A 23,401-nucleotide genomic window follows, 5' to 3' on the forward strand; every position below is an offset into this window, starting at 1 on the left:
TCCTTTCTGACCAGAAGGGTGGGGTGTCCACTCGCTTTGACCTTCGGTTGCTCGTAACCTCGACTAAAGAGGGGCATCTATGGACACCCCACTCAGGCTAACATCTTAAAGAGGCAAGGACAATCCGTGCCATGATCAACAATCCGAACACAAAATCCTAATCCAAAGCATACCTAAACCTTCACCCACAATCAACCCATTTCTCGGGCCATTTTTAGGTAATAATCGAGCCAATTTTGAGCCATTCTCAAGCCAAATATCTAAAACAGACTTTGTTCCACTCTCAGGACCCAAAAAAGGACCCACCGGTTAAATTTCAGGAGAAACTGTACCCGAGCGGTAGTTTACTACCTCCGGTGGTAGTCAAACTACCGCTTCCTCTCAAAAAATGTGCGCGGAGCCAGCCACACGAGTTTTGGATTAAACCTAGCCCGGGCGGTAGTCGGACTACCGCCGGCGGTAATCCAATTACCTTTGCTCGCCGGGCGTGTGTGATCTTCTGGAGACAGCTGTCCCAACATTCGAAAATCAACTTTCTCTTGATTTACCCCCCAACCTTTACTATTTACCATTTTACCAGCCTCAAGAGCCAATGAGAGTGTGCCACGTGGCGCTCCTCTCTCCCTAGCCAATCACAAGCCTCCATTACATCATTTTAACCCCTACCTACCCCCAATTTACCATAGAGCCATTAGAGAAGGCTATAAATAGCTCTCTCCTCTTCTCATTTCAAGAGACACAACAACAACTTCTCATTTCCAAAGCTAAGTGAGAGAGAGAGAGAGAGAGAGAGAGAGAGAGAGAGAGAGAGGAGGGAGGAATAGAGTGAGGGTGAGGAGGAGCTCCCAAGCCTCTAAGTCCAGATTTTTCAGTTATCCCCGCCTACTCCCTACCTTCCCAACCATCCCAATCCCCAAGTCTAGCCCGGATTGATCATGGCTCAGTTCATGTCTTAGCCTACTCATCTATTCCCTTCTCAACCCCCTGCTTCTTTAGATCTCTAGTGAACGTATGCTCTGTGATTTGCCGTACATTGAATCCTGTCACATCAGAAATTCTTAAGTGAACTAGTCCACTTTTCTTTACCTTTTTACATAAGAATCATCACATCCGCTCTCTAGACACATTATTGGATGTATGCTCTGTGGCTTGCCGAAATCTTGGATCTTTCTACATCAGAAATCCTTGTGTGCCTACTCCTATTCCGACCACCTCATTTATCCCTTGAGATTTATTTACCACACTAAGTAGAGACCGTACATTTGTACGGGCAGAGAGGGTGCCTAACACCTTCCCTCTTTGTAACCAAGGTCCCTTACTCGGAATCCCGGATCGCAGACCAGGAGTCAATTTAAGGTAGGAGAATATTCGGATATCTCCAACCGTACACATTTTGCGGGTTCTAGCCAACTGCGGGATTCTGAGATTAATTGGCTAGTGACGACTCCAACATTCACAAATCAGTGTAATCACCCCCACCACTAAAACATAACATCTAAATCAGCGTGGGCGCCAATTTTCCGTGTCTACAGGTATATTCGAGCCTTGAATCCGCCTTTGTTTTTAGCGCATTCCCTGAGGGCCTGCTTGGCCGAGTAGATTAGACGGGATTGGATGGTATTAGAGTGGATTGCACGGATTTCAAGGTAATGATTGCTCGTTAGTGGATTGGTGCAAGATCTATGGGATTGCTATATCCTGGGATTGCTATATCCGGTCTGTTTGGCACGCCCGGCCAATCCTGGGATTAAACCTTCCAGTCCCTTTTAATCCCTCGAACCAAACACGTCCCAGGCAATTCTGAAGGGATTAGGGTGGATTGGATGGGATTTAAAGGTAATGATGGTGATGTCAGTGGATTGTCTTAAGATCCATGGGATTGCTATATTCCGGGATGAGGATCCCGTGTCTGTTTGGCACGCCTGGCCAATCCCGGGATCTATCTTCCAATCCCTTCCAATCTGCCTGGCTAAACAGGCCCTGAAATACTTGGTCAAAACCGATGTGAGTGGATAAAACCCCCGCATCACGTCGATTGGGTATTACCCCACCATTGGAGATGGACGGTCCTGTCAGGGAATCCGTGAGACCCACTGTGATGTATATACTTTATCCATGCCGTTCATCTATTTTGATACTTCATTTTAAGACATTTATCCAATAACGAGGCACATCAAAGGCTCAGGTGGACCGCACCACAGGAAGTAGGAAGCAGCAGTGGTTGAACTTCTACAGTTGAAAGCTTACTAGTGTCTACCGCTGATGTTTATTTCCCATCTAACCTGCTCATAAGATCACTTGGACATGAATGGAGGGAAAACATAAATATCAGCTTTGGTTTGGTAGGCTTTCAATCCCCACTTCTTCCTTTCGTGTGGTCGACCCTTCAATCTTCAAATTTGTATGGCTAATGCCGAAAATGATATCAACTTTTTATTTTTTTGGACGGATATCTGAAAATGGATGGACGGTATGGATAAAATATATAGTCACGTTGGACTCTTGCTCGGTACGGGTGGGGGTAGTACCGAATCTGTGACCCTTTTGGACAGCGACCTGGTTCAGTATTACTTTAAAAAGAAGAAGAAGAAGAAGAAGAAGAAAGAAAATAATATGGTAATCTGGGACCCACCAAAATCATCGGATCATTTTCTTATGAGTAGACTCCTCAAGTCATCAAGCGTTCAGAATCCACTCCATATTTGTCTCCTCGCTTTGGCTTTCTTTCATTCACAAACTCTAATATGAAGCGCCCACCTATGAACCTATGGGCATTTTGGTCATTTCTCCTTGTCTCTTTTCCATGGTTCTTCGGATCAGCCGCTCACTTCTCCAACGAAACCAATCACCTTGCTTTGCTCCACTTTAAAGATCTGATAACCGACGGTCCTCTCCATTCCTTGAGCTCATGGAACCATACTCTCCACTTCTGTCGCTGGCAAGGAGTCACATGCTGTGGTCGCCGCCATCCTCAAAGGGTCACTGCCTTGATCCTCACAAACAAGAACTTGGTCGGCCCCATTTCTCCCTTCATAGGGAACCTCACCTTCCTCAAGAGAATCGATCTCTCAAACAACTTCTTCAGCGGACCGATTCCTGAACAGATGGGCCAGTTGTTCCGCTTGCGGTTTCTCCCTCTGCGCAATAACACACTCACCGGAGAAATTCCAACAAATCTGACCCACTGTTCCAAACTCGAATTCCTTTATCTTCGGCGGAATCAGTTGTCAGGGAGGATTCCAACTGAGATTGGCTCTCTATCGAAACTCACTGAATTGGATCTTGGTGAGAACAATCTTACTGGAAGCATCCCACTTTCACTTGGAAACCTTTCGTCTCTCTCTTTCCTTTTTCTCTCTAGAAACAATCTGGATGGCAGCATATCAGATGACCTTGGTCGGTTGGCAAGCTTTGAGTTGTTTGGCATTAGTCAAAATGAACTGACAGGTAGGATTCCACCTCAGCTCTACAATCTCTCCTCTATTTACATTTTGGACGTGGGAGTTGAGACATTAATATAATAACAAGGCAGATCAAAGGCTAAGTGTACCACACCACATGAAGCTGTAGGAATTGAACTTCTACTTTGAAAACTTACTAGTGCCCACCGCGATGTTTATTTGCCATCCAACCTGCTCATAAGATCACCTAGACATGAATGGAAGTTAAACATAAATGTCAGCTTGATTCGAAACTTATGTAGGCCTCGAGAAGTTTTTAGTGGTAGGCTTTCAATCTCATTGCTTACTTTGGTGTAGTCTACTTAAGCCTTACAACCTTCATATTTGTTGGGCTCATTCAAAAATGATATTTCAAAAGGGATAAAATATATATATCTCACGGTGGGCTCCAAAGAGCCCCTAACAGGACCGTCCGTCTCTAGCTAGGTACTATTGGTGGTAGTACCGAATCGGCGTCCGTTTTGGACAGCGACTTGATTGAAAAAGGATAAAGAAAAAAGAAAAAGAAAATAATATGGTAAACTGGGACCCACCAAAATCATGTGATCATTTTATTATAAATTGACTCCTCAAGTCATCAAGGGCTCAGAATCCACTCCATATTTGTCTCCTCGCTTTGGCTTTCCTTCATTCACAAACACTGTTATGGAGCTCCCACCTATGACCCTATTGGCATTTTGGTCATTTCTCCTTCTCTCTTCCACTCACGTTCCATGCTTCTTCGCATCAGCCACTCACTTCTCCAACGAAACCGATCACCTTGCTTTGCTCCACTTTAAAGATCTGATAACCGACGATCCTCTCCATTCCTTGAGTTCATGGAACCATACTCTCCGCTTCTGTCGCTGGCAAGGAGTCACATGCGGTGGTCGCCGCCATCCTCAAAGGGTCACTGCCTTGATCCTCACAAACAAGAACTTGGTGGGCCCCATTTCTCCCTTCATAGGGAACCTCACCTTCCTCAATAGAATCGATCTCACAAACAACAGCTTCAGCGGACCGATTCCTGAACAGATGGGCCAGTTGTTCCGCTTGCGGTTTCTCCGTCTGCGCAATAACACACTCACCGGAGAAATTCCAACAAATCTGACCCACTGTTCGAAACTCGAAGTCCTTTATCTTTACCATAATGGGTTGGCAGGGAGGATTCCAACTGAGATTGGCTCTCTATTGAAACTCACTGTATTGTCTCTTGGTGAGAACAATCTTACAGGAAGCATCCCACTTTCACTTGGAAACCTTTCGTCTCTCTCTTTCCTTTATCTCACAGCAAACAGTCTCGATGGCAGCATACCAGATGACCTTGGTCGATTGGCAAGCTTAGAGGAGTTTGACATTGCTGAAAATGAACTGTCAGGTAGGATTCCACCCCAGCTATACAATCTCTCCTCTATTAAGTTTTTGGACATGGGAAATAACAGATTGCATGGAAACCTTCCTCCTAACTTGGGCCTCACTCTTCCTAATCTCCAAGAGCTTTACGCTGGAGCAAACCAATTCACAGGACCCATACCAATTTCATTATCCAATGCTTCAGGACTAGTAAGTATTGACCTTGCTAGCAATAGCTTTAGCGGATCTGTACCTACGAATTTTGGAAGCCTCGAGGGTCTGTCCCAGTTACGCTTGTGGGGTAATAAACTTGGAATTGGAAAATCTCATGACTTGATTTTTCTCGATTCTTTGACCAATTGCAGTAGATTGCGATTGCTGCAGGTACGCGGGAATCATCTCAGCGGTGCGCTGCCTGACTCCATGTCTAATTTTTCGACCCAACTGACTTGGCTTACTTTGGGAGATAACAAAATATTCGGAAGCATACCATCTGGGATTCAGAATCTTGTCGACTTAACAGCACTGGATATGGCCGATAACTTTTTAACAGGTACTATTCCCATTGGTATTGGGAAGCTTAACCAGGCAAGAAAGCTTTGGTTTGAAGCAAATGAATTATCAGGGCAAATTCCATCTTCCTTAGGCAACATCTCTCAATTGTTGGAACTCAGTTTATCTGAAAACAATTTATCGGGGAGCATACCTTCAACTATCGGTAATTGCAAAAACCTGCAATTCATGTACCTCGACAGTAATAAGTTCAGCAGTAGCTTACCCAAACAACTTTTCATCTTTCCATCTTTGATTGAACTTTCCATTGGAAATAACTCTTTTACCGATAGTTTGCCAGTTGAAGTTGGTAACTTGAAAACTCTCTCGACATTGAGTGTTTCAGATAACAAATTGTCAGGAGAAATTCCAATCTCGCTAGGCAATTGTCTCAGCTTAGAGAATCTCTGGTTGGATGGAAACTTCTTTCAAGAATCAATTCCTCCAACATTTAGTACTCTAAAAGGCCTTCGATCCCTGGATCTTTCACGCAACAACCTTTCTGGGGAGATTCCAAAATATCTGGGGAAGCTTGCTCTAGAGTCTCTAAATCTATCCTTTAATAATTTTGAGGGTGAATTACCGAAACAAGGGGTCTTTGGAAATGCCAGTCAAGTTTCAGTGCTCGGAAATAATAAGCTTTGTGGGGGTATTCCAGAATTAAATTTGCCTCAATGCTCTAGCCAAGCTTCCAAGAAACAGAGAAAGTATCTTGCATCAAAAGTAAAAATCTCAGTTGTTGTTGTTGTCCTGTGCCTTTTGTTAGTATCATGCATCTTTGCCACTCTTTATTGGGTAAGAAAGTCAAGAAGGAAACCTGTTGATGTGCCTTCTGCGGAGGATCCTTTCATCACCATGTCTTATGCGGAACTCTTTAAAGCAACAGATGGCTTCTCTTCTGCCAATTTGGTCGGCACTGGAAGTTTTGGTGCTGTATATAAAGGGGCTCTAGATCGTGATGGAACTACAGTAGCAGTGAAAGTCTTCAATCTTCAACAACAAGGAGCTCTGAGGAGCTTCATGGCTGAATGCGAAGCCTTGAAAAACATTAGGCATCGGAATCTTGTTAAGATCTTAACTTGCTGTGTAAGCATTGATTTCAAGGGCAATGATTTTAAAGCTCTAGTTTACGAGTACATGCCCAATGAAAGTCTAGACAAGTGGTTGCACAGAGATGGCGATGACCAGCTTGGAAGGAACTTGAAGTTTACTCAAATGCTAAACATAGCTATTGATGTGGCTTCTGCACTGGATTATCTGCATAATCATTGCCAAACGCCAATCATTCATCGAGATTTAAAGCCAAGCAATATTCTTCTTAATGATGACATGATTGCTCGTGTGGGCGATTTCGGGCTAGCTAGGTTCTTACCTGAGGTTGCTCAAACTAACTCGGTTGGAATCAAGGGATCCTTTGGATACATCGCTCCAGGTAACAATTTTTTCTATTACCTTATTTAATTCTTGTATATGAATACATAAATATGAACAAAAACACACACCCACCTAGTCTGGCTATTCGCTTTGCAGGAGAGTACTGGCGGTGCGACCAGAGTAGGGTGGGCTTGGGTAGGCCCACTGTGATATGCATCCGAAATCCATTCTAATCAATAGATGCATTAGCCCATGTTAGGCCCCAGGTCAAAAAATCAGACTCGTTCTGATTTAGGTTAGCGATTCCAAGGGAAATAATTGGGGAGAGGGATGCCCACCATTGTTAATTTCTCTATGGCCCACTGTGAAATCCACTCCGATCATTAGATACGTCACCCCGAGTAAGATTCGGGGCCAAAACTCAAGCTGACCTATGATTTAAGTGGGCCACATCAAACTAAAAGTTAGGAGAGGACAACCTTTAATTTTTACTGGGTCCAGTACCATGATAATATGAAATCAACTCCAACCATTAGCTTGCACACTAAAATAAGGCACAAGGCTCAAAAAGCAGACCCATTTGTGATTCAAGTGAGCCATACGAATTGGAACAGTTTGGAAGGTGAGTGTTTTCCGCGTATTATTTCCAATTGTGTGGTCTACCTAAATCATGGAAGGGGATGTTTTTTGGGCCTTGGTGTGAAATAAGGTGACAAACCTTGTGATCTAGGTGGATTTCAAATCAGCATCCAATCCGTGCAATAGATTGGCCCCATCACAAGGATTGCCTCATGAAAAAATCAACCATCAAATAATTGAGCAAGTCTATTTATCAATGGATGGTCATTGTTTTTTTATAGATGTGATCCACCTTATGGGTGGATGAAGCTGATTTTTGCAGTGCAAATGATCCTCATGGTGGGCCTAACCTATTAGATCGGTTGGATGCCGCATTCACTTAAGAGGTTGTAGGTTATTCATTGGGTAGAGCGTAACTTCTAGTCCAACCAATTGGACATGAAACATTCTCTCTCTACACACACCCCCAAAAGGTGAGAGCACACCCCTAGTAATTGTATGTATAAAAAGGTATTCTAGCCCCCTACATATCTTTACACTTATCTACTTGGGTGTGTGGGACAAGGTAATCCCAGCATGAAGACAATCTTGTGCCAAAGAATGGCTCATCCACTCATATGGGCACTTTTAAGAGGTATACCAAATATACTTATTCAAAGCATACATGTGGTTGGAGCATCTCACGCTCACGCGATTACTTCTTTGGGTTCTCAGATGTACTGGAAAAGTACACATGCTATCGTGGTATACACAATAAAATCATAACCATCCATGAGTTGAGACCATTTCAAATATGCACTGGGATAAGATTATGCTTCCGAGTTGAATAGGTAGATCTTTGTACGTTGATCAACCACATGTACCTTGAACATGAAATAGTAGTCATGTTTTTCTAAGCTTCCAAATTTTCCCATAGGCGTTGTTGATTAATGGAACATTTTACTGTATTGGCATGGTATTTTTATAATGGGTTCCACTTGTTGAATGGCTTAGGTTTTTATAAGCCCCCACATATGACTAATGCCTATTCATTATGTGGGTTTTAGCCCGATCATTCTTGTGATCAAGTAGGCCACCTCTTGTACATTGAATGTGGAACACAGGTAAATCTTACCTCAACCTGATTTTATCTGGTTTCGGATCCTAAAAGAATGACCTCAAATTTAAAGGATATATCCAACAAGATCTATATAGACAAAGTTGTACTCACTTGCACCCCTCATTAATCACACCATAGCAAGATATAAAGAATTATTTTCTTATAATGTCTTAAGCTAAGATATGTGTTACACAAAAATCATAACAACAAGTCTTTTATTCAGTTGATGATTGACATGTTGAGTTCTTTCACTTTAGTAGTAGAGTCTTGATCAATTTTGAACATCTTTGTAAGCACTTATAAGTTCATAGCACACCAATTGATGTTGGAAATTTAGATCCTTAGAATAGCAAAAATGCTAATTACTTGTTTAAATAGAATATTTCCCCTCTCTCTAAATTTAACCTTTGATATTATTTGTATCCAACTGGTCACTTACATTTTAATATGAGAGGTATTAATTACAGAATATGCGATGGGCAGTAAAGCATCTACACAAGGAGATGTTTACAGCTATGGAATCCTTCTATTAGAGATGATCACTGGAAAGAGGCCAACTGATGGCATGTTTATGGACAATCTAAGCCTTCATCATTTCGCTAAGTTGGCTTTGCCCGAACAAGTAATGAAGATTGTTGAGCCACAACTGCTTATAGAAGACACTGAAGTTACTCAGGGCAATGGAAATCATATCAATACAAGAAATAGAACGTATGAATGCTTGATTTTAATGGTCAGAATCGGTGTATTGTGCTCTTCAGAGTCTCCAGGAGAACGAATGTGCATGAAAGATGTGGCTTCAGAAATGCATGCAATCAAGAACCAGTATCTCGGGGTCAAGATTCACAGAGACATACAAGTTAGATCACAAATGTTAGATGAAAGTTTGTCTTACCTCAGTCATTACTAAGTTATTATCGATAGTTATGTTGAGAAATATTTTCAAATAAAGTTACTTTGTTGAATACATTTCTAAACAAGCTACAGATATATTTAGTCTTGGGTTAAGAGAGTACTTGTATTCATATTGGATATATCAGAGATGTGTTTCTTTTTCTTTATTTTATATTTTGCTAGAGAATGAATTTAATATGAAAAAGACATTATCATATTATAATAAGAAGAATATTGGGTTACTACTATGTTTAATTGTTAATATATTTTATGCAAAAGTTTTAAAATTGATGTTTGAACATTAGGTAGTAGAAATTTGGATCTAATAACATAGTTAATTTATACACTTTGTGGAAGCATGTTCAACAAAGATAAAACAATCAAATAAACAATAACCAATAAAATAATTACATAAAACATACGATAATTAATATAAAAAATCATTGTGGGAAACAATTATGGCACAAAATGATAGAAATCCACTATAATTAAAAGCGTTAGAGTTTACACCACTCATCTTCTTCGATTATAGTAGAAACCCAATCTCCCCTTACATTGCGCACTTAGAAAAACTCTGGCTCCTTGAAAAAAATCCATTCCCATGCCCTTATAAGTGTAGAAAATTGACTTACCTCATAAAACCATTGCCCTTAGAGAGAAATCACTCTTATAATTTAAGCCCTAATAAAAAAAGGACTTAAATACCACGATTCGTACTAATCTGTGTAACCTGTCAGTTGGACCGAATGAGACCTATCAAATCGAAATAAACTAACTCACATATTTTGGTTGAAATGAAAATATGTAAATCGTCATAGTGAGAAAACTAAGAAACCTTCCCTAATTTGGTTGAACCGAAAAGACACCGGTCGAACTGAGATAGGGCTTCTCTACACAAGAAGATCGGCAGAATCCAAGGCATCATACATAATAATCTCCACATTGACTTGTATTATGATAAGTCACCTTAAGGATCTCCCTTACAACCTCCACCTTGAGCATAGATTGCTCCCAACATTCTCCACCCAGAACGCACTTAGAATGCATATCCATTTACACCCCTGTGTAATGGTGCATAATCTTAATAATGGATGGAGAGATTGATCAAGCACAAGTAATGCTTGAACTCCCTCTGGTCATCAGCTTAGTTAACATATCAGTGGCATCCTTGTCCATGTGGATCTTTCAAAACAGAATCTATTTAGAAGTAATGAGTTCTTGTATCTTATGGAACATCACGTTGATGTGCTTGGTTCTTGCATAATACACTTGATTCATCACTAGATAAATAGAACTCTGACTATCGCAATGTAAACGAATCACCTCTTGCTTCAACCTGAGTTCTCCTATCAGACCTTTCAACCATAGTGCCTTCTTTGATGCCTCTGTCGTAACTATATATTATGCATCGGTTGTAGAGAACCTTATTATAAACTATAATGTAGGTCTCCAACATACCGGTTGGCCTGCTAATGTGAAAATATATCTCATAGCGGACCTCCTGTTGTCTAGATCACTTGTATAATCTGAATCCACATAGTCTAGAACTCCATCGAAAGTTCCATGTCCTCTGAAAAGTCTAGAACTCCATCGAAAGTTCTATGTCCTCTGAAAATGATTCTAGTGTCGATTGTGCACTTGAGATACCTTAAAATCTACTTAACAACATTACAATGCTCATTTCCTACATTCGCCATATATCTATTGACCGCACTAACTGTCCGTCAGATATTTGGCCTCGTGCAAACCATTACATACATGAGACTCCCCATTATAGTTGCACATGATACCCATGACATATTTAAAATCTCATTTTCTATACTTGGACATAACCTTGTTGATAACTTAAAGTGGCATTCTAGAGGTGTGCTAACTATCTTAGCACCTTTCTATTATTGCACTTATTATTCAATCACATGTGTCCATGTGTTGGTAAGTCGGTTCAGCCCTTAAAAACTAAAGATCGAAGACACAAGAGGACGTGAAATATCAAGGAGTGAAAAACAGGTTAATCATGAGGTGCCTTGGTGATCCTAACCTTAGATCCAAATAGATTCAAAACAACCTTAAACTCTAGATGATCTATTCCTTAATAGGTAATCTTTATTTGATCATACCTTGGCCTTAGGATCTTTAGTTAGACATGCTTAGATATGTTATAGAGATTTAGAGTTGTTGTAAATTGTATATCTAAAGACAGTAGAACATTGGGTGATTTTGATTGATCCTTGATCAATCGAGCGAATCCTCAATCGATCAATCGATCGAGCAAATCCTCAAATGATTGATCGAGAATGGCCAAAAAAATTAATTTAGCAATATTTCTAGCCAAAGTGAAACTAAGTTTGACTGATCGACACATCGATCGATTGATCGAAGATGTCATTTTATGCTTGCTTATAGTCATTAGAACTCAACTTCTTTATAAAGGGCATTTTGACCTTGGGATTTTTTATGATTTTTTATGCCATTAGAGCTTAGGTGATTCCCCACTCTTAAATTCACTTTTAAGCCTTTAAACTTAAGAGATTCAAGTCATGTTCCTTGAGATTTACCACTCTAATGAGGATTCCAACTTTCATTATGAGGATGCACTTGATCTCCACCATTTTCTAGTGAATAGACACAATTTCATAGGAAAATCCTTAGTCTATTAACCTTTAGAACACCCATCTAGGTGAATTTGCATTGGATAACAACTATCTATTTAGTTGTAGGAGATTCTACTTTCTCCTATTACCTTGGTCATCTCATTAAAGCATCAAATATAAGGTGATTGATCGTAAGAGTTGAAGCATCTACATCAACAATCATGGGAGCAAATGAGAAGTTAATTCAAGAACGAGAGAGCATTAAAGAAGCATCCCAAGAAGGCATAATAATGGGGCTCAATCTTGAAATTGCAGTTTTACCACTACAAGCAAAGCTTTAAGATATGGCTAATGTCCTAGAGGGGGGTGAATTGGACTTTTCAAAATTTAACTAAATAATCAACATGCACTTACTTCTAAATACTTATGTAAAGGAATATAAACAAGACGAAGTGCAAAAATAAAGTCTACTTAGTGAAAGCATCATTTAGGCATTCTGTCAAACATGTTTGCTGCAGTAAATAAATCAAGTATATTGTTCAACAAAACATAATAGATAGAAATTTAAATCATTCAAACCATTGCATAAAATGTAAAGTGGTTTGGATACATGCCTACTCCTGGATAACACGCTCTCTTCTAGAGTGTGCCGGATTTCACTATTCAGATGGAGTTTGTTCGAAACCAGGTTGAGCTAATTTAGTTTGTGATGTAGCCGAGTTTAGTGAAGCTGAGTTCGTTTATGTCGACTCAGGTGTGGATATTTGGACTCCTAGTGGAGCATATCTTTTGTGTTTTGTAAGCCAAGCAAGTGTATCTGCATCCCAAAGTGAAGTTCCTCCCTTTAAGCTTATCACTTGAGTTCGTTAATCTTATTATAGATGATGTTTTAATTAATTATATTTAGAATTTATTGAGTTACTTGGTTAATCTATTTTTCTCAGTACATGAATATGCTAATCTTTTATGCAATTGACTCTTAAATTGAATAATCGACTTGCCTCTTTAATTCTATTAAGAATAAATGATTTGATTGTCATATGTTATCTCAAGTTAAAAATAGATTAATTAATTATATGTTTGCCACTTCTAATTACTTGATGATATTTCGGAGGTCCTTGATCTAGTGGACAATTTTTTCTAATGGATTAAATGAAAATTGTTGTGGACTTACCATCTTAGGGATCATTTGGGCCTATGTGGCTTTTGGGGATAGTTTAATTTTATTACATCCTTGGATGGACTATTTGCCTTATGTGATTTTAATGGAATATTTGCTATTTTGCCGCTTCATGATTTATTTTATGCGGAGTTCATTATAATTTCTGAGTGACGTCGGAATTCATGTGTTGATTTTCTATTCACCTTACAGAGTTCACTTTTATTGTTATTTGTAAGTGAAGTTGAAGTTTACTTATTGATTTTTCTAGTCACCTTGTGGAGTTTTATATGATTTTCGAGTGAAGTGGAAGTTCACTTGTTGATTTTCTAGTCATCTTGTGGATTTCACATACAATGTGATTTCCGAGTGAAGCATAAGGTCACATGTTGATTATTTGATTATTTTGTTATGTCCATTTATATTATGGTTCCTTTTACATTTTCTTAATAGAGTAATTATGTTGGTTGGTTATATTCTTTGTATATATGATCATGAGTTAGAAATTTATTATTTAATATATCTTTTTCTATGTCTTGCGAACTATTCTAAATTTTGAATGCTAGGTGTGTAATCTTAGAGAGTATTCTTCACTGCAATAGCTATTGACATTATCAAAACATATCAGTGGATGCAGGTCAGAGCGAGCCGACGATGTTCACCTAGTTGCTAAAAGGGATCAAGTAGTTGAGGAGCTAGACGAGATCCCATTGGAGCATATCGAGCTTCATCATTAGTTAATAAATTCCTATTTCAAATTAGGGTACTTTTGGTATTTAGGTTGTATAAGTTTTGTATGGGCACTACTTTTGAATTTTTGTTATGAATGAAAAACTTTTACTCAATGCACAATTTACTCCATTAGTAATTATTGCTAACAATGAATATTGAGAAGTTTGTTTAAATTTAGACTTTAAATTTTAAGGTTAACACTCAAAATTTCAGAAAACAAGTATTATACTCGGGTTATGAAAACTGGGGTGTTACAAGATGGTATTAGATCGGAGTTTAGATAAATTTGTCCTTGGGGAAAATGGAACTTATATAAATTTAAATACTCCAAAGTTACATTGATGAAATTAGAGACATGAACTAAGTTTAATTCCTATTAGCTATATGGTTTTATGAATCTAGAAATCTAAATTTTAAGCTTCCTTGAAAATTACTAGAATAATCATGGAACTTAAAAATAGAATTTAGGTGTCATGGGAAAACAAATGGCTACCATAATGTATATTAGATGAGAACACCTCCCGACTAGACATTTGAATAATGTTCTCTTAAATCTGATATATGAACATTTCAAACATCCTTTTTATTAGAAATAATATCCTTTTGTTGGAATATCGGCATTAGGTTGAAATTTTTAATTAGATTCAAGAAATTGCAAGTTTAGACACCTTGTAATTTGTCATGGGTCACAAATATAACAATGTAATAACTTGTAAAAAAATTTAGGATATTCGTAGAACTTTAACAATAGGGTAAAAATTAGAAATTATGTGTTGAAAAATAACTTTTATATGAATTGCATTATAATTTAGATACAAATACTTTGCCATAACATTTGCTACTTCCTGTTAGAGTAAACCGGCTCCTTATCACACCATAACATTGTAGATACAAAATAGAAACTTTAACAAAAATCACATGATTGGAGTGTTGTTAGAAGCAATAAAATCTCGACAACTCTCTATTCTTTACGATTATGTGTAGAAAGACTCCAAAGGTCCTTAGATGTTCAACCAAACATCTTTGCATTTGCTTTCGTGAAATAAGAGATTTTTTTTTCTCGAAAAGTTAAATGGAGTGTGAAAAGGCCAAGCTATATGTCCTAGAGGGGGGGTGAATAGGACAATGCCAAATAAAAACTTATAACAGCGGAATAATAAAGAATATGATAGCCAAAGAAAATCACAATGTAGTAAATTAAAATAACCTCAAAATTCAGATTTTGAGAGGTTGATACAAACGTTGTTCTAAGGACAACCTTACACCAAAAACCAGAGTTTATGGTAGGACAACCTTATTTCTAGAAAGATCTTTGTATCAAGTCTCAAATCGAAGAGGAATACAAAAATAAATACAAACTGAATTGAAATAACTTGTAATAAAAAATGTATTGTTCTAGGGACAGCCATACACCATAAAAATGGCAGGGCAACCTTGCTGGAACAACTTTCAATTGAAATTGAAAATCAAGCTGATAAAGGAATAGCTGAAAATAAATTCTACACTATTACAAAATTCTCACAAAGCTTGAATTAAATGATTACAACATTCACCACCATACATACATCCCACAAAAGAATAATTAAAAATTAGAAGAATAAATCATTCAACCACAATACAAGGGTTTATAGTGGTTCGCCTGTGTGTTCACCAACTGTTAAACAACAGCCACACAAAAAGCTACTCCACTCCTAATATCCTCACACAGGGGATATTAGCGTTTACTAAAAATAGGTTTTTCCAGGTTCACCCAAAACCTTTACAATTGTGTCTTTGTCTGTGGGCTTACACAACTAAAAAAACCCCACTTCTGAGTTTTCCTGGCTCTCCTCAGAAAACCAATATAACAAGATTTTTCTGGCAAATCTTGAAAGAAACCAAAATAATAGAAAGGAATTTACAATATGTAAAATACCTGAATATCTCCTTCGTTGTAGCAGCCCGGTAGAACCAAATCAAAGTAGATGATTGAATGTCCAAGTTCAATGTCCAGTACTCGATTACAATGGTTCTAATTCTAATAGATTTTAAATTAAACCAAATAGGGCTTGCCTTAATTGATTTTGATTCCAAAGAAAGGGAAAAACAATTCCTCTTATCAAATCAGATTGGAATAGCAGAAACAAAATCAATTAAATAAAGCTAAGGAAAGAGAATAATAAATAAGCACACTTAGCTTAGATGGAGTACAAAATTATCTCTTAGAAGTTCGACGAAGATTGGCTTGAGTAGATTAAGTAATTCGATGATTTCTTCTGAGATTCGTGGACTATTTATAGGTGAGAAGATCGGGTCTTCGACTGGTCTAGAGTGCTCTTCGACTAGTCAAAGCAATAACAGATATTTGAGAAATCCGGCGGGATATGCTTTGACCTTTCTACGACTGGTCGAAGCTCTCCTACGACTGGTCGTAGGTTTCCTTCGACTGGTCGTAGGTCCTGAAAATCTTCGCTGGACTTCGAGTCGAAGATGTTCGACTGGTCAAAGATGCAGTCGACACTGTTCCTACGACTGGTCGAACAGAATCCTGGACTAGTCGAAGCCTAATAGATTTCATCCGGAATTTGTAACAAACTCACGACTAATTGAGAAATTTCTTAGACTGGTCGAAGCAACTCTAGGACTAGTCGAAGAAGGCCTAGGACTAGTCAAAGAACAGACCAATCGCATGAAAAATAAACATTCGACTTATGTATCCAAAATGACCTACTTCTAAGGGCAACCTATGGTCAATCAAACCTCAACCATGAAGTATGGACATTGAAACATTCGGAACAAGAGACCATGAAGTATGAGCCTTGAAGTCTTGATGTAGTTGAAACCTTGATGTAGCTCAATCTTGAAAGTGTACAAACTGCCTTGAACTCTTCTTGAAGTCTTACAGCTTGAGTCTTGTTTTGTGAGCAGTTCTTTCATTCAAGATTGATCCTTATACTTGTGAGCTTTGCTTGTTGTGAGCTTAGCTTGTTTATGAATGTTGATCCTTGAGAGAGCTTCACTTATGCAAGTTATATATAACAGTGATTTTGTCACCACAAATTTGACAACAGACAGGGATATAAACTATAGCACTTACAATCTCCCCCTTTGTCAAATTAGTGACAAAACACATAACCAAGATAAACAAAAGTAAAACAACTGGTTAATACCTGCAAAGCAATATTCAACATTCAACATTCAACCAGTTTCAACATTCAACCAATTTCATTCAACAAGATCAAACATATACTCCCCCTGACTCCCCCTGAGTAACATAACCAATGCTACTCCTCTCACAATCACATAAAGAACAAACCATTCTCCCCCTTTTTGTCACAATATGACAAAGGAGAACTAAATAAAGGAATTCATGAGAGTAAACATGAGTAGGGAAGAGAGTATAGCAAAACAGTGAAAGAGATACTCAACATAGCATCACATAGAATAAATATCCAACATAAAACATAGATAGTATCCGAATCAAAATCAGCCAAGTGTTAAGTTATAAAGTTATTACAGACCAGAAGTCCCATTAAAACTAGTCAGAACTAGAACTTGATGAAGGAGCAGGAATAGAAGGATCAAGTTGGTGCATGCCTTTGTTCAAACGCCTAAGATATTTGCGCATGTACTTGAATTGTAAATCATGAGCAACAGACATGTTTTTCAACTTTACATTTTTATTCTCAACTTTACCCTCTAATGCACTCAGACGTGCATCAACATCAGATGGTACAAAATCTGGATCATTTGCTGAGTCAGAATCCAGTTCCTCAAAAATGTCATCCATAGTAATATCAACACCAGCTTCTTCATGACCACCACCACCACCACCTTGTTCAGGAAGCAGATCCAACTTCATCTTATTGATATTGGTATTGTTGAAGATCAGATGATGGATTGGTGCCTCATCAACAGGCATATCGACTAACATATGAGTAGCTAATACAGTCATAAAATAGGCAAAAGGAATGTCACTATGACCAGGATGGAGTCGAAACTGAATAATGAAATGACAGATTAAGGAATGCAAACAAATCTGAGTACCATTGAAAATAGCATGGATAACACAAACCATAAACGAAGTCAAGTTAGATTTATTGCCCGAACGAGGATACAGGTTAGACACAGATTTTGTGGAGAATTCTGTATTTGGGTAACAAATACCTTGCGGGAAGCGCATTCCCTTTTTGAGTCCACTGAACATCCATGTTGCACAAGTCTCTAGTGAGCATGCGTTTTTCAGACATTGAGGGTTTATCAGTTAAATTATGGATAGGAATACCCTCATCATTCACAGGAATTTCCATAAGGGCTGAAATTAAATGACGATCAACGTCAAAAGGCCCTTCTCTTGTAGAAATTTGAAAAGTTAAATTATCCTGTGAGAAGCACTAATACATGTAAACATGGATTGGGCAATGGACCGGTATGCAGGCCCACCTCAATGTAATAAGTTAACCAAACCTACAGCTTCAAGCATAGGAAGGATGTCAAAGGTGCAATATGATTAACATCAACCGGATGTTCAACAATAACATTACGTGATCTAATGTCCCTAACATATGATGGATCATCATTGGGAACAAGAAGATGACGTTTAGAGATAGCGGTCGATCTGGAGGAAGAAGAAGGACCACGGGAAGTAGTTTTTCTACCTCTAGAAGCCATTTGCAACAAGGATTTCAAGAAAATAGGAAGTTACAAAGGATTGAGAAGTGGGTTTTCTCAAAACAGATTTTTCAAAATCCAAACCCCAAATCTCAATGATTCTCAAAATAGAAAGCTTCAAGAGAGAAAAAGAAACAATCTAGACACAAATCTGCAAGAAAAACGGGATTTGGAACACTAACCTTAAAGAACTTGAAGAATGGGTTCGACAAGTCGAAATTCGGCTCCAAGGAGAAGAAAGAAGAAATGAGGAAGAAAGTGAAAAATCTCCAATTTTAAGTGAAACCCGTGTTCCACGACTGGTCGTGGGTATTTACGACCGGTCGTAGGACGACTGGTCGTGTATACTCACGACTGGTCGAAGAAACCCCAAAAATTCAAATATCTTGCAAATTCTACAAAAAATTGAAATTCAATCTAGCAAATATATACACTATAATACAAGAAGGCATAAATTATCAATTTAAAATGCACATGCCAAGATCAAATTTTATCTTTTTGAACCTGCTTTTATCGAGAGGTTTTGTGAAAATGTCAGCTCGTTGATCTTCAGTAGGAATATATTCTAGAGATATAACTTTTTCTTCTACTAATTCCCTTATATAATGAAATCTAATGTCAATGTGCTTAGTACGAGAATGCTGAATAGGATTTTTTGAAATATTTATCGCATTGGAATTATCACAATGTAATAGCATAGAATCCTGTTTAATTCCATAATCACTTAGCATTCGTTGCATCCAAAAAAGCTGTGTACATGCATTACCAACTGCGATATACTCAGCTTCAGCTGTTGAAAGTGATATAGAATTTTGTTTCTTACTAAACCAGGAAACCAGACAATTTCCAATGTAAAAACAACCACCACTGGTTGATTTTCTATCATCTAAATTACCAGCCCAGTCAGCATCCGAGTACCCAGCTAATTGAACATTGGTTTCATGAGGATACCAGAGACCGAGATTTATAGTACTTGTGACATATCTAATAATTCGCTTGACAGCAATCAAGTGAGATTCTTTTGGATCAGATTGATATCTTGCGCAAATACCAACACTTAGTGAAATATCAGGTCTACTAGCAGTTAAATATAACAAACTACCAATCATACTCCGATAAAGTTTTGAGTCAACATTTTTACCATTAGAGTTTTTTGATAGTTTCAGGGTGGTACTCATAGGAGTATCGAAATTCTTGCCATTCTCAAATCCAAATCTCTTGATTAGATTCAAGGCATACTTAGATTGAGAAATGAATATTCCTTCAGGTTGTTGCTTTACTTGCAATCCAAGGAAATAAGTCAATTCCCCAACCATGCTCATTTCGAACTGTGATTTCATTAAATCTGCAAACTCAGTAGTCAAGTCAGTACAAGTTGATCCATAAATGATATCATCAACATAAATCTGTACCATTAAGATATGATCATTATGTTTTTTAACAAACAGAGTTTTATCAATAGATCCCATTTGAAAATTATGACTTAAAAGAAATTTCGTTTGTTTCTCATACCATGCCCTAGGTGCTTGTTTTAATCCATAAAGTGCCTTTTTAAGCCGATATACATGATCAGTATTTTTGGAATCTTCAAAACCCATTGGCTGTTCAACATAGACTTCTTCATGTAAATCGCCATTTAGAAAAGCACTTTTCACATCCATCTGATAAATCTTTATCTTTTTAAAACATGCAATGGATATAAATAGTCTGATAGATTCAAGACGTGCTACTGGTGCAAAGGTTTCATCGAAATCAATCCCTTCAATTTGAGTATAACCTTGTACCACTAGTCTAGCCTTATTTCTAATTATATTTCCACACTCGTCAGACTTATTTTTGAAAATCCATTTTGTTCCAATGATGTGTTTATCTTTAGGTCTTGGTACGAGATACCAAACATCATTTCTTACAAATTAGTTGAGTTCATCTTGCATCACAACAATCCAGTTTTCATCTGCAAGAGCTTCTTTTACGTTAGATGGTTCAATTTGAGATGTAAAACATACATAATTACATATATCCTCAAGTTGTCTACGGGTGCGAACACCGGTGAGAGGGTTTCCAAGAATTTGTGTGGTTGGATGATCATTAACAGTCCTCAACTCAAAATCAGTTTGATTCGATGAAGTATCAGGTTTATCAATGATTAGTACTTCATCATTATCTGAATTAGAAATTGGTGTGTTTAAGTGATCATTAATAACAACATTAATGGATTCTTGAATCACACCAGTCCTTTTATTCAGAACCCTATAAGCTCGACTGTTTAAAGAATATCCTAGAAAAATACCTTCATCACTCTTCGTATCGAATTTTTTCAAATTTTCACGATCACGTAAAATATAGCACTTGCTGCCAAAAACTCGAAAGTATTTAACAGTAGGCTTTTTATTGAACCACAATTCGTAAGCCATTTTATTATTATCTTTGCTAGTGTATACTCGATTAATAATATAGCAAGCTGTGTTGACTGCTTCAGCCCAAAGATTTTTAGAGAGCTTCATGCTATTCAACATGACGTTAGCCATTTCTTGAAGCACCCTATTCTTTCTTTCTACAATTCTATTTTGTTGTCGAATTTTGGGAGCAGAGAATTCATGTAATATTCCTTGGTCGGTACAGAACTTCTCAAAATTGCTATTCTCAAATTCAGATCCATGATCACTACGAATTTTACTGATTTGAGAAGATTTTTCAGTTTGAATCCTTTTGAGAACTTTTCTTACTTCTTCAAGGGTTTCAGATTTATCCCTTAAGAAGACTACCCAAGTGAATCTGGTAAAGTCATCAACTATTACCAGGATATACTTTTTACCACCACGACTTTCCGTTCTGGTAGGTCCTATCAGATCCATGTGGAGAAGTTCGAGTGGTCTTGATGTGGTATTTGAATTCACCTTTTTGTGTGAGTTCTTTGTTTGTTTGCCTATCTGGCACTCACTAAATATTTTATCTAATTTCTGAAGTTTGGGTAAACCTCTTATAAGTTCTCGTTTGCTCAATCTATATAAATTTCGATAATGTACATGTCCAAGACGTTTGTGCCATAAATCCGTCTCGTCTGTATGGACCATGTAACATGTTTGATTACATGAGCTGGATTCGCTAATGATATAGCAATTTTCAGACGTTCTATGTCCAGTTAATATTACAGAACCCTTATTGTTTATTATCTCACAGCTTTGATTAGAAAACCGAACATTATGGTTATTATCACATATTTGTGATATACTAAGCAAGTTATGTTTTAAGCCTTCAACGTATAAAACATTTTTAAACACAGGAAGATTAAAAAGTTGAATTGTACCTTGGCCTATAATCTTACAGTTGCTACCATCACCAAATGTGACTGAACCATCAGTCATATCTTTCAGATCGGTGAATAAAGCTTTGTCACCTGTCATATGCCTGGAGCATCCACTGTCTAGGTACCACTTTGAATGACTTATTGCTTTGAAAGTAGTGTGAGCAACCAAGCAGGTGACTTTAGGAACCCATTTCATAATTGTTTTGGGTTTAGGAACATAGTTGGTCTTCTTTTGTGTATATTTGTAGGAATGACCTATAAAGTTAGATTTTAAGAGCTCCTTGAGTAAATCAACTATCTTTTCAGCTAGTGGATTTCGTTTCTGATTAAAGTTGACATGGCTGCTTCTAGGTTTTTGAAAAGTTTTTAAATTTCTAGAAAAATCTTGATAAGTACTTTTCCCTTTTGAGTTTGAGGACTCTCCTTTAACAAACATAGGAGGAGTATACTTTTGTTTAGGAGGTAGATTTTTATCATAGCCCAACCCGGATCGATCGCCACATTTTCTAGATCCGAATAACAGTTTCTCTAACTTTGGATCACCTTGGGCATATTTCCATGTGTCCTTTAGACTCAGAAGAGAAGATACTTCAGTTTTGAGTTTCTCAATTTCAGATTTTAAATCATTAATTAGGGAGTTTTTGAATTCCAAATCGCATTTTGATTTTTCAAAACAATCTGAAATTTGTGATTTTTCTAAGACAAGTGATTCAAAACAATTTTTGAGTTTAGAAAACTTTTCTTTTTGAAGTTTAAGTTTGACAGCAATTTTACAACTTTCCTTATATAGGGCATTGTAAGCGTCTTGAAGATCATCTTCATTTTCACATTCACTATTCAGATTTTCTTCACTTGTTGAGTCATTATCTGAAAATGGGAATTTGGCTAGAGTCATAAGAGCTTTAACCTCATTGCCCGACTCAGTTTCAGAATCTTCTGATTCAGAAGAACCTTCAGAATCAGATGATTCATCCCATGTAGCCAACATACCCTTCTTCTTGGGTTTGTCCCTTTTAGGACATTTATTTGCTAAGTGCCCATAATCTTGACAGTTGTAACATTGACTATCTTTTAAAGATTTTTGAAATTTGGGTCTAAACTTCTTTTTATCATTTGATTTTTGAAAATCAACCCTTTTCTTGCTTTTGAAAATCTTGTAAAATTTTTTAGCTAAAAGAGCCATATCATCTTCTGAATCAGAATTTTCTTTTGAAATACATTTAGGAGATTTTAGTGCGATAGATTTACCTTTAGGAGCTTTAAAGTTTAACTCGTAGGTCTGTAGTGAACCAACTAGTTCTTCTACCCTCATATTATCCGTATCACGAAGTTCCTAGATCGCGGTTACTTTAGAATTGAACCGTTCAGAAAGTGAGCGTAATATTTTTGCACACACTTTACTTTCTAGGATTTTATCGCCAAGACCCCACATTGAGTTTACAATGTCATTCAATCTAGTGTAAAAGTTTATAAACATTTCATTTTCCTCCATATGAATTTCTTCAAATCTGGTTGTGAGGAGTTGGACTTTAGATTTTTTGACAATTGTAGTACCCTCGTGTGTCATTTCTAATATATCCCAAGCTTGCTTTGCAGTATCACAGGAAATGATTCTTTTGAACTCATCCGGTGATAGTGCGCAAGTAATTGCATTTAGTGCTTTAGCATTTG

The 23,401-nt window shown here is 37.6% G+C and overlaps 1 protein-coding gene across 1 annotated transcript; it reads left to right on the top strand.

Moving 5' to 3' along the window:
* The first annotated feature begins 3,973 nt into the window (after positions 1 to 3,973).
* LOC131254835 (probable LRR receptor-like serine/threonine-protein kinase At3g47570) lies at positions 3,974 to 13,838 on the top strand. Its single transcript, XM_058255543.1, has 3 exons — positions 3,974 to 6,777; positions 8,865 to 9,281; positions 13,670 to 13,838. Exons 1-3 carry the CDS (start codon positions 4,107 to 4,109, stop codon positions 13,705 to 13,707), a joined length of 3,126 nt encoding a protein of 1,041 aa, XP_058111526.1. The 5' UTR covers positions 3,974 to 4,106; the 3' UTR covers positions 13,708 to 13,838.
* The last annotated feature ends 9,563 nt before the right edge of the window (positions 13,839 to 23,401 follow it).

The sequence above is a fragment of the Magnolia sinica genome, chromosome 9, assembly GCF_029962835.1.
Source record: "Magnolia sinica isolate HGM2019 chromosome 9, MsV1, whole genome shotgun sequence".
NCBI lineage: Eukaryota > Viridiplantae > Streptophyta > Magnoliopsida > Magnoliales > Magnoliaceae > Magnolia > Magnolia sinica.